General features: G+C 48.6%; 1 protein-coding gene across 22 annotated transcripts in view; it reads right to left on the bottom strand.

Moving 5' to 3' along the window:
• Window positions 1–2,031: 2,031 nt before the first annotated feature.
• The window catches only part of Map4k4 (mitogen-activated protein kinase kinase kinase kinase 4), a 120,536-nt gene continuing 111,980 nt past the window's right edge, over window positions 2,032–10,587 (bottom strand). For all 22 annotated transcript variants that reach the window (XM_055607403.1, XM_055607428.1, XM_055607411.1 and 19 more), the window contains 7 exons: window positions 8,930–9,073; window positions 7,251–7,385; window positions 5,641–5,741; window positions 4,040–4,189; window positions 3,360–3,519; window positions 2,541–2,680; window positions 2,032–2,344 (listed from right to left, as the gene is read on the bottom strand). In XM_055607403.1, coding sequence (XP_055463378.1) covers window positions 2,261–2,344; window positions 2,541–2,680; window positions 3,360–3,519; window positions 4,040–4,189; window positions 5,641–5,741; window positions 7,251–7,385; window positions 8,930–9,073 — 914 coding nt within the window. In that variant the 3' untranslated portion in view covers window positions 2,032–2,260. The remainder of the gene's footprint in view (window positions 2,345–2,540; window positions 2,681–3,359; window positions 3,520–4,039; window positions 4,190–5,640; window positions 5,742–7,250; window positions 7,386–8,929; window positions 9,074–10,587) is intronic.

Genomic DNA, 10,587 nt, shown 5'->3' with positions numbered 1-10,587 from the left:
AGGAAGGCCAAGACGGCAGAGGGAGCCTGAAGCCTGCCCAGGGCAGACTGCTCTGCTTCAGTCCAGCTGGCCATGGAGCTGGTCTGGGTCCACTGGGAGACTGGCCACTGGGCTGGGCGTGCAAGCGGGGTAGTTCCAGCTGACCCGAGTTCATGCCCTGCCCACGCTCCCCCTGCACAGAGGTCCAGATAGGAGTATTTCCAACAACTTATGTCCTTTACTGATGCAGCAGCTGAAGTCTGGATGGCATTAACCCTTTCAGCTCCCCTAGGTTAACCACAAACTAGAGGAGAGAAGCCGTTCTCGGACGACTCTGAGGTCACACCAATGGAAAACAGTTTTTACTTTCCCTTCCCCTGCGAGGAGTAAGGTTGCTCACTCGTCTTGACCTGTCTTGGTGTGCATTTACAACCAACCATCTAACTGCGGCTGTGCTACGTGTCCTTTCCTGGCTGCTGCTCACAAACCACTACTCCATGAGCAAGAGGATGACTGGCAGCTGTCTGAGGCGGCGGGCAGCACAGGCTTGGCGGCGGGCACGGATGATGGTTACCTGGCACAGGGGCTGTATGGATCAGGCTGGAAAAGAAAGCTGATCCCACAGGAGGATCAAGCCTTTGAAGCCCAAAGCTTCTGCCTGGGGGCTGCAGCACCCAGCCGCTGTCACAGACAACCCCACTTAGAGCAAGAAGGCAGGGTCCCGACTCAGCTGTTCCTCCACCGAGATGCTGGTCAGCATCCTAGGGGACGAAGTGATGACCAGGAAGCAAATTATTACAAGACATTTATTACAAATGTCACAGACATATTCATAAAGAAAAATTAGTTTAAAAAAAAAAAACAGAACGAGAGCAAGTGAGAAAAAAGGGAAAGCCAGGGCTTCAATGTCACATCTAGAACACACGGCGGGCGATGCCATCTTTATGAATAAGTAGAATCAACTACATTCTCAAAATAGTTTTAGTGCATTGCATTTTTAGAAAAGGGACGCACCCTCACCCTCAAGAAAAGGTTCCTGCAACAATGAACAGTTTGTGTGACTCCTCAAGCATGACCGCCTGCCTGCTTCCAAACCCCGGTGAACAGTGAAGCCTGCTGTGGCACAGGTGGCGGCTGCCCTCTGCCCACCAGCAATGCGCAGTCTGCTGAGGACAGAGCTCGCCGCCTCCCGAGAGGACACCGCGACAGCCACAGGCCAGTCCGGGCCTCCAGACAGGTCTCCTTGACCTGACTAGACCTGTGACAAAATAAGCCGGACTTCAATCAGATAATTTTGGTATTAAGGTTAAGTTAAACATTAATGTTTTCTGCCAAAACCATAAGCTAAGTCACCTCTCAATGCATTGAAGACAATGAGGTAGGCAAAAAACAGAACAGAACCCACAGGAAGGCGGACTCTTCCTCCCGAGTGCAGACCATGGCTGCACTCGAGGCCCAAACAGAAATTAAACCTTTAGCTGAGGCAGTGCTAATACTGTCACACAACGAACATCTGTCCACCGAACAAGACGACACACCTTCTTTTTCTTTTCTTTCTTCTTCTTTTTTTAAGAACCATCTGCACAATTTAGGCAAAACTTGGTACACAGAAAAATTACTGAGTTCTTGGCCAGGACAACCCCTTCCAAAAAAACTTCAAAGAAACAAACCGGGACCCTTCAGTCCACCCCAGCCCACCCTAATCCCCGCCCACAAAAAGTTATCCTAGTAACTGTGTCTTTCACATTTTATAAATATTAACTTCTTAAACCTGCACCTTCTTCTCTGTCCACATGTCGTCACATTACAAAAAAAGAAACGTCAATTAAATACATTGTTAATGTTACTATATTAAATCTGTCCTCTGCTTCAGCAAGCTGCTGCTGACACTTTTCACCTCCTTGTGCCCACTGCCAACGTCTGACGGTGTGCCCATCACAGCTGTCAGACACGCACAGGCCAGAGTCGCGCAGAGACAAGGAATTCTGGAGCTGAAGGAAGGGCGCTCTTGCTGGTCGGCTGCTGGTCCCCAAACACTCCCAGCACCGGTGGTAGAGTCTAACAGCACCAGCTGCAACGCAGCCCGGATTTATTTTTGAGAAAGGAGCAGGAGAAAGTGGGAACAGACTGGCAAGAAGTGTAGGAAGGAGGGGAGAGAGGACCCAACACACTAAGAGGCCCCACGTGCAGCTGTCCTGGCTGACCCGACACAGCTGAGCTCCAGTTGCACGGAGTTCCGAGTTCTCGGTCTTGACTCTGGTGAGCCCGGCTCGCACTGCCTCTACCAGCTCAGGAGAGAAGTCCTGCCTAAGGTCATGAAATAGACCTGACTGCTGCCCCCGGACCGCACGGAGGCAAAGAACACCTGCAAGCAGAACGAGAGGACAGTTAGCAGCCATCGGCCACCTTCCAGTGCCCACCCCTCACCACCTGCCCAGAAAGCAACGGCTAAAACCTTGCTTCACCCGTCTTAGACTCTACCAGAATTACAAGGAAATCACTATCAGTATCTGCGGAGGATAAAAAGTCACGACTGTACAAAAGCCATAAGGAAATATTACCTTGTCGTTGCGTTCACATAAGAATTTTAGTCTCTGAGCCCTTTTGTGCATAAACACGCCATCCAAGTGACCGGTTTCCACAGATCGTATCTCTATGGCCTTCTCTCCCCAGCCCATTGTCTGATTCGATCGGATATATGCTTTTAAAGAGGGGAAAAGACAAAGCATTAACACGAAGAGCCTTGGCAAGACGCCTCTGATTCACATGAGCCAGTGCCCGGCCTGCGTGACTGCGGCTTCGCACAAGTTCCGCCTCGGTGCTGGGCACCTGCTCAGTCCCCGGTAGCCTGCCTCCCATGCACAAGCCCTGGATTCGTTCAATTTACAGCACTGCCTGAAAAGGGAGAGTGTGCCTTTGTGCCTTTTCTGTCCCTGAGCAGTCTCACGAATCAGTAACTAAACAAACTGCCCCGGTGTGCGGGTTACTGCACGTTTCATCAGCCCACCCTGAGAGAAGGGAGGTGAGAGTGAGGGTGAGGAGGCGTGTAGAGGAATAAACACAGAGCCACGCAGTGCCATCCACCAGCCTCGGTTCCTGGACCACAGACTACTCAGGCGGCCGTGTCTAGGCGGGCTCTGCCACTCTCTGGTGGAAACCATGCTTCTTTCTCTGATTCTGACTCATGCCGCATAGGTTGGTCAAAAAAAAAAAAAAAGCTTCCCTTTAGGTAACTTAGTCAAATGAGAGATGGCAACTGCACAGCTTTTCAAAGCACCCAAGAGTTGCTTGGACTTGTCTGCCATGGGCCGATGGGCGTGGGCAGCGTGCACAGCCGGCACAGCAGGCAGAGGGGCCCTCCTCCTCATAAAGCGTCGTACCTACAGAGGTGGGCATCTCCCCCCACTGCAGAACCACGTCCTTGGTGATCCTTCCATAGGTGTTCACATACACCCCCTCATCCTCATAGCACACCAGGAGCTCCATGCCGTCCGTGTTGGGGAGAATGATGATTGCATGGGGCTTAATGCTGCACTGGATCTGGAGAACAGAAGCGGGGAGGCACGCTGTGGTCGTCTCCCGGCCCGTGGGAGTGCTCAGGAAGACTGTCTGGCGGGCACAGTGGCGCCGTCCCCCTGGCCACAGCTACCCCGAGTCTGCAGGACTGTGGGAAGCCCACACAACCAAGTGTCTACCATTTACGGGCCATGTGCTCCACTGACTCACTTCTGAGTCTCTGGAAAGGTCACTGGCCGGAGGACTCATCTGAGAGCCATTCCCGACCCTGGTGTACTCCAGCCTGATAGCAACAGTCCCGCCTCCGTCCCATGTTAGTCAAAGCAGGAGCAGACAAGTGCTGAGTCGGGGCTTCCCAGGGCCGGGAAGCAGATTTCTGCTGTCCCCCAATACGAAGCTACTGACAAGAGTGCTTCATTTAAATACTCACGCCACGCCTGGGGAATGCGGAGGCCCTGCTGTGTTAGTTCACTATGCAGAGTAAGGGCAAGTGAAAACAAAGTGAGGCCAGTCAACCCACCATGGCGTGGGGGATCTTTCTTACGTGTGTTGGTAGATAAATGTCGTACACTGAGCCCGAATCCACATCAACAGCATGGAATCCGGCGCAGGAGCCGTAGATCACTTTCAACCTCTGGCCTTCCTCAACAGTGAGATCCACCAGTAATGGCTTATGGACCAGTTCTCCAAACGACTACAGAGACAAGCAAGACAGAGGCCTTCCTGATCAGGGAAGAGGCTAGCCGCAGGCATTTGGTTCGCTGTGTGGTCCTGTTCCTTAACCGGCATCCGGAAGGCACCTCTTCCCTCCTACCTAGCTGGAGAATGGTCTGTCCAGTCCTGCTGTGTCTTGCTTAGGACACATGTAAACAGTAAGAACTAGGCATGGCCCAGAATCAGAGTACTCAAACACAGCGGTGGGCGAGACTGTGGGAGCGGTGACCTTGGCTGTGTGAGGAGACTAACCCTGCACAGACTTGGGGTGGGGGCGGGGCTCGATTCTTCACACCAGCACAGTCCAGGCACTAGAGCTGTGACCTGGAATAGTGAAGGAAGGGAACAGCGGTGGCTGGCATGTAGGACTATTAAGACCAGATTGTAGAAGACAATGTAAGTGACTTGATAATTTACTACCTTTATCCAGTTATACTAGGATTTGCCAAAAACAGTCACCCCACCGACTGAGTCAACGGTGCCAAGCAGGAAGTACCCCTTAATTCAATTTTCCCAAATAACTGAACTGTACTCTTTCAATGAGATGTATCAAAATTGTTTTAAACACAATCATTTTAGATGAAAGTTCGTTCCTTACCCTCTGCTAAAATGTGCCTGGACTATTCTGAAGGTTCTTTATCTCAAAAGAGAAGCAACTGTTACCTCTATCTAACAGCAGAACAGGATGATTTTAATTAGGAATCTTATCCTTTGGATTTAGGGCAATCTCTGAAATTGGCACAGGGAAACCCAGAAGAATGTGAGTTCTCTGCAGTGTGAGCTATGGGAGTTTACACACCCTGGTGCTCGATAGACGGGTTTCCTGCGCCACCTGGGGTCAGGCACAGTGTGGATACAAGACCAATCACGAGTACTTGTGAACTCACAAACAAAATGGTCCCAAGTTTAGCACAAACATTACTACTTCACCCAAACCATCTCACTGTAAATATCAGGACATGTTAAACTGAGTTTTAAAATTTTAAATAAACACAGAACCATACGACACACACTTTTTAAACTTTCTTCTCTCGTTCAGTGTGTAATGCATATCGCTTGTACTAGCAAAACTCCCTGTAATTTTTTTAACTGTTTTTCTTCTGAGATGCAGTCTTGCTAGCAGTCCCTGGCTGGCCTTCAGCCCACAGCAATGCCCCTGCCTCGGCCTCTCTGGCACGCACTCACACCCAGCTCATCACTTGGTCTTTAAGTTGTACACACTTAACCCGTCTCTTGTTGAGCCTTCAGAGTTTCACATCTGTGTCTGTTGGGTACTGCCCATGTCCTAAGAGAGGGCACAAGTGCCACCTGGGAACTTGGAGAAGAGCTGCTATTAGGAACAGCTTCTTCTTCGACAGCTTTGGCAATGTGCCATGCTACCGTGTATTAACTGGTCAGACTTTTTAAGCCACTTAGAACTGACGGTTTTACCTTAAAAGCCATGAATTTGTGGTATGGCTTCGGTGCCCACGCATAGACTTCCACAGAACTCTTTAAAGCAATCACCAGAAACTTGATTCTTTCATATTTTACTGAAAGAAACATAGACGCGAGAGAAATGCTTTCAGTATCAACACAGAGCCATAAATTCTTCTAGCTGCTATTTGCAAACTTCATAAATAGGCCTTGTATTGTTCATCCAAATAAGACAAGGGGTTGGGGTGGGAAACAGGGTTTAGACCACACTCTCTGCTCTTCTCTTTCTTCGGTGTCGGATTCACTTCCCTAGATCAAGTCTAAGCTAACACCAAATAGCTTAGCTGATAACCACAAATCAAGGGCAACGCCAGGCGGGCAACCAAAGGCTCGGAGGGTTCGCCAGTACTTCAAAATAAAAACACGACGAGCCAGCCAAGGAGCTTACACGGATGGGGAGGACGAAAGAAGCAAAGTGGTAAATCGTGTCTAAAGCACAGAACATCGTGTTGTTTCACAGCTACTCCTGTTCCCTAGTGTGCGGGACTGGTCTGGTGCCATACCACCTACTCTGCAGGACCTTCCAAGCATCACTCTGCTGCTGATTGGTGCACAGCCTTGTCATTCGACACAGCTCTGTTAAACTTCACACTCTGTCAAATGTTCAAAATCCACAGAGAGAATTACAAGTGGATACCCAATGGACTGTTCACGGGCTTTTCTGAAATGATGGAAATCATTCTACGCGCACTGCTAATCCCTTTAGATAAAGCCACAGCTGTTGACACTAAGGAGGTCCTGGGACCACGTAGGAACTGAATTAATGGCTGTTAACCTCAACTAACTATATTTTAACCTCCTGGTCTTGGTGGAGACTCAGAATCATTCAAAATAGTGAGACCACTCCTGGAACAATTATTAGCCAACGAGCTGGCGCTACAGACAAAGACGACAATGTCACAGATTACAATGTGCTGGGGGAGGTGCCCAGTAAAATATGCAAACAGAAATCAGCTTTCAGAGCACCCCCTAACCAGCCCAGGCCACAAAATTCCACTATCAGTAAACCTGTAACTATGCTACGGCCTGTTCCTTCCCATTGTTTCTAACCATCAGTTTCTTTTTATTAGGCAACAGCACTCAGCTTAGGTCTTGTTAGATGACTGTGAGAATCACTGAATGCTCCACGGGAGGGAAAAGGCAATCACTAAATAGTTGCCAAGAAACAGCAACTCCTAGCGTCATTCTCCACAAGTAAGGGCATGGCAGCTCTGCGCCACAGCCAGCCTCAGTCTCCACAAGTAAGGGCACAATGTTAAGCACAATGTGCTTAATTAAACCTACCAAGCCACAACAGCAGTTCCGTTCTCGGTGTTCTACTGGTGATGGCCAAGGCCTCCCAGCATACTCTAAGGTACAGAGGGAACCTCTAAGGTGAGAGGGCTTAGTGGTTCAGAATCACATCTCACAGAGGAGAGTATCAACGAGGTGGAATGACTCACAGACAAAAAGCACAGGCAGGCTGGGCAGAAGGAGCAAACCGCGTTGTACTTACAGGTGAACCACACGGCCAGGCACCCACGCAGGACCTACAGACACTCTGGGGAGACTCCGCAAGAACTCACCAACTTTATAGTGCACACATCCTTCCAGGTCGCCCACCGTGGTCCACCCTTGCTTCTTCTCCACCTCGGGGTCATTATGAAGGATTTTGTTTCTTAACCAGGATAAATAGTATACACGCAACTTATCCTTTTTGCCTAATGAGACAAATATAAGTATTTTTACACCATGGTCAAAATCAATCTTATCATTAATAACAACAAGAGCCCCCCGCCCAAAAAAACAAACTAAACGAAACAGTAGCTATGTCTCCCCTAAGAGAGACAGTCTGTCTGCGAAAGGCATGGAAAGGTCTTGAGGCATTATAGTGATGATCTGGATAGCAAGCCCATTACACAAAAGTCAGTTACTTTCCTATACACCTACAACAAAAAAAATTAGAAACTGAAATAAAGATACTAGTCACATTAACACTAAAAAAATAGACATGAATCTCACAAAACAGCTCTTTTAAAATATCTATTGCGGACCATTAGAATATTCTTGTCAAAGATGTTAAAGAACTAAAATGTACAAGTGTTGTGTTCAAGGACAGAAAGCCACACTGTCAGTTCTCCCTAACCTGAACTACAGATTCAACGTGGTTCTCGATAAACAAACTCTAAAGCTTATGTTCAGTGGCCAAACAGTAACACAGTGAACAAAATACTGAAATGAGAACCAAAAGCTTTTTGGACAGTTCTTGGCTTCCAGATTTACTACGCATTCAATTCAGCAACCAAGAGCACGTGGTTATTAGCAAAAGAATGAACAAATCAATTATTGGAGTAAAAGGGACCAGAGAGAGGTGTACAGAGATACAGAAGAAAGAAGCCTCTTCTGAAATACACAGAGAGTTGCGAGTCAAAGTGAAATATCTGCAAACCTTAAATCTTTCACAAAAAGAAGTTAAAAATGATTCAGACTTGGATGGATCTGGGATTTAGCAGTGAATTTTTGGGTAAAACACCAACAGCACCAGTCACAAAAATGAAAATGAGACAAAACAAAACAGACACACAAAGTGCCTGATTTCACTAAACTTGAAAGTATCTGTTCTCTAGCACATTGGTAAAGAGCATAAACAGAGAAGCCACAGGCACGGGAAAAAGTATTTCCAGAGTACCTGCAATAAAAGATTGCTATCTAAAATATACAGAGAATTCTTAAAATCTAACAACAGGAGAAAAAGAGCCAATTGCAATATGAGCTAAAGACCTCAGCAGACACAAAGGGAGAGAGACAGAAGGAACATAACCACAAGAACACACACAATGTTGAAGCAACCAAGGCAGACGGAAAATCCCAAGCCTCAGGCATCAGGATGTGCTACAGGAACCCCCCTTGCCTGCCCATCTGCTCTGAGACCAGGGAGGCCTTGCAGGATATCTCAGTGGCCTCCACGCTTGGCCACTTTTGCCCTGTGTTTCTAGTAGCTGAGTTTTTTCCAAACACACAAAATCAAAGCTTTCATTCAAGCAAAAAGCTGCACATAAATGCTTCTGTAGCAGCCGTGCTTACACCTGCCTTCCTGGAAACACCAAGACGTCTCTCAAGTGTATGAATAGATAAACCGTGACTCATCTGTATGGTGGAGTATTAGTTGCATCTCATTTGGGCAGTAGTTCAAGGATGAGCTGCGTTCGTTATGGAAGGCTGGGCCCTCTGACCAGCCATACATGCTGCTTTAGAAAATACTTACCAGATATTGTCACCAGGACATTTAGGCCCTCAAGCACATCCATTTGCTGGAAGCGTCTCCGGCTGATCAGCGGGTATACTTTCCCTTGGCCGCTTCTGTCCAGGAGCATCAACCCGCTCTCTGTACCAACCAGCAGATTCACGCCTGTTTCAAGAACACAAACCTACATGTTAGGTTGTGCTTGCACAGCTGAACCATGGGGGAAAACTGCTCAATCTGAAAGATGACAGCCTTCCTAACTGAGAAAGAAATGCTCGAACAGTTAGGCTAAAGCAGTTGATCCTTGCACACAGGAGTGACAGTGGCATTCCTTAGATATGAAAATGGACGCAAGGGAAGAACGAGGAAGCCTCACCACCTTACCTGTCTCCAGGGAACTGAGCTCCGCCTGTCAGCTCACTATTTCTTGGGTTTTACTGAGCTAGTCACGTTAGATACTTGATACCATCACAGACTGATTCAGGAGGTTCTGATACTGGCAAGCCTCTGGAATGGCTTGGAGGAGGCCCACCTCTGTGATCCCACTGGCTTCTGAGCTGCCCTCCGTCACAGTCTCTACCCGACAAGCAGCTGCACTGCTTCCTTCCTCCCTCTCCACTCCCTCTGACTGGTAAGGCAGTGTGCTGGCCACCGTCGGCGCTGCCTGGCTGACCACGCACAGGCCCACCTGTGCCAGGGCAGCCGCTCTCGCTGCCGTGCCACGCCGTGCCTTCCTGATCTCCCACACAATACAGATTTCTACTGAAACCAGACTTCGAACCTGACCAAGCTGACCAGCCTGGCAACCACGCCCCTGGAACAGCCTTCTCCTGCCGCTTCCTTCCCTCCTCCTGCTCTCACAAACCACGCTTTCTGACCATTTCACTGCTGACAGACACAGGCCTTCATTCAGACTGTCCACGCAGTCTCTCACAAGTGCACACCAAAGCGATCCTTGTTTTCTTAAAACACTCACCGAGTCACGCTGCATCTTTAAAATTTACAGATCCCAAGATGCACTGTCAGGAGCTCTGGTTTGGCATCCAGGACCCACACACTTCTCAAGCCAGCCGGCTTCTCCCACTAAAAAGCTCGGCCAATATGCAATAATCCTTATTTCTAGACTCTCCTCTTAACTCACGTATTTATCCAAATGTTTGCTTCCTTGTCTAGAACCTTCACCTTCAAAAGCATCTTCACACACACAGCACGGACTTGTGCTCCCAGGAATCAAATCACATTCACTCAGGACCGTCCTCCAAGCTCGGAATAAACGCTCTAGACAAGCAGTGAGGTTTGGTGCCCAGACAGAGTACCTGCGGGGTCACCGCCCTCATGAGGATGACGTGTCAGGACAGTGTGCTACAGATAAGACAGCCCGGGAAACTTGCAGGCTCTCTAGAGTTTGGGCACTTCCCCTGTAGCAAGTCACTGTCAGATCTATGTAGCTATCTAAAAAGAGTTGTGCTGTGAGTTTACGAAGCAGAGCCACACGCTCTAAATCAAGGCCGTGAGTTTACCCTATTCATACATTAATGGGATGAGCCGTAGGAACAGTGTCCGTGTACACAGATGAACGTAAGACGGCTCGTTCTTCAGTTTCACATGCCACGTTTCACTCGCTCGGCAGCCACACACACACTGGCTCACAGCTGGGGCAGCCACACACACACTGGCTC

The sequence above is a fragment of the Psammomys obesus genome, unplaced genomic scaffold, assembly GCF_907164565.1.
Source record: "Psammomys obesus unplaced genomic scaffold, mPsaObe1.curated_primary_1811, whole genome shotgun sequence".
Taxonomy (NCBI): Eukaryota; Metazoa; Chordata; class Mammalia; order Rodentia; family Muridae; genus Psammomys; species Psammomys obesus.
Note: the sequence above shows the minus strand (reverse complement) of the source record. Positions and strands in the feature narration are given on the sequence as shown.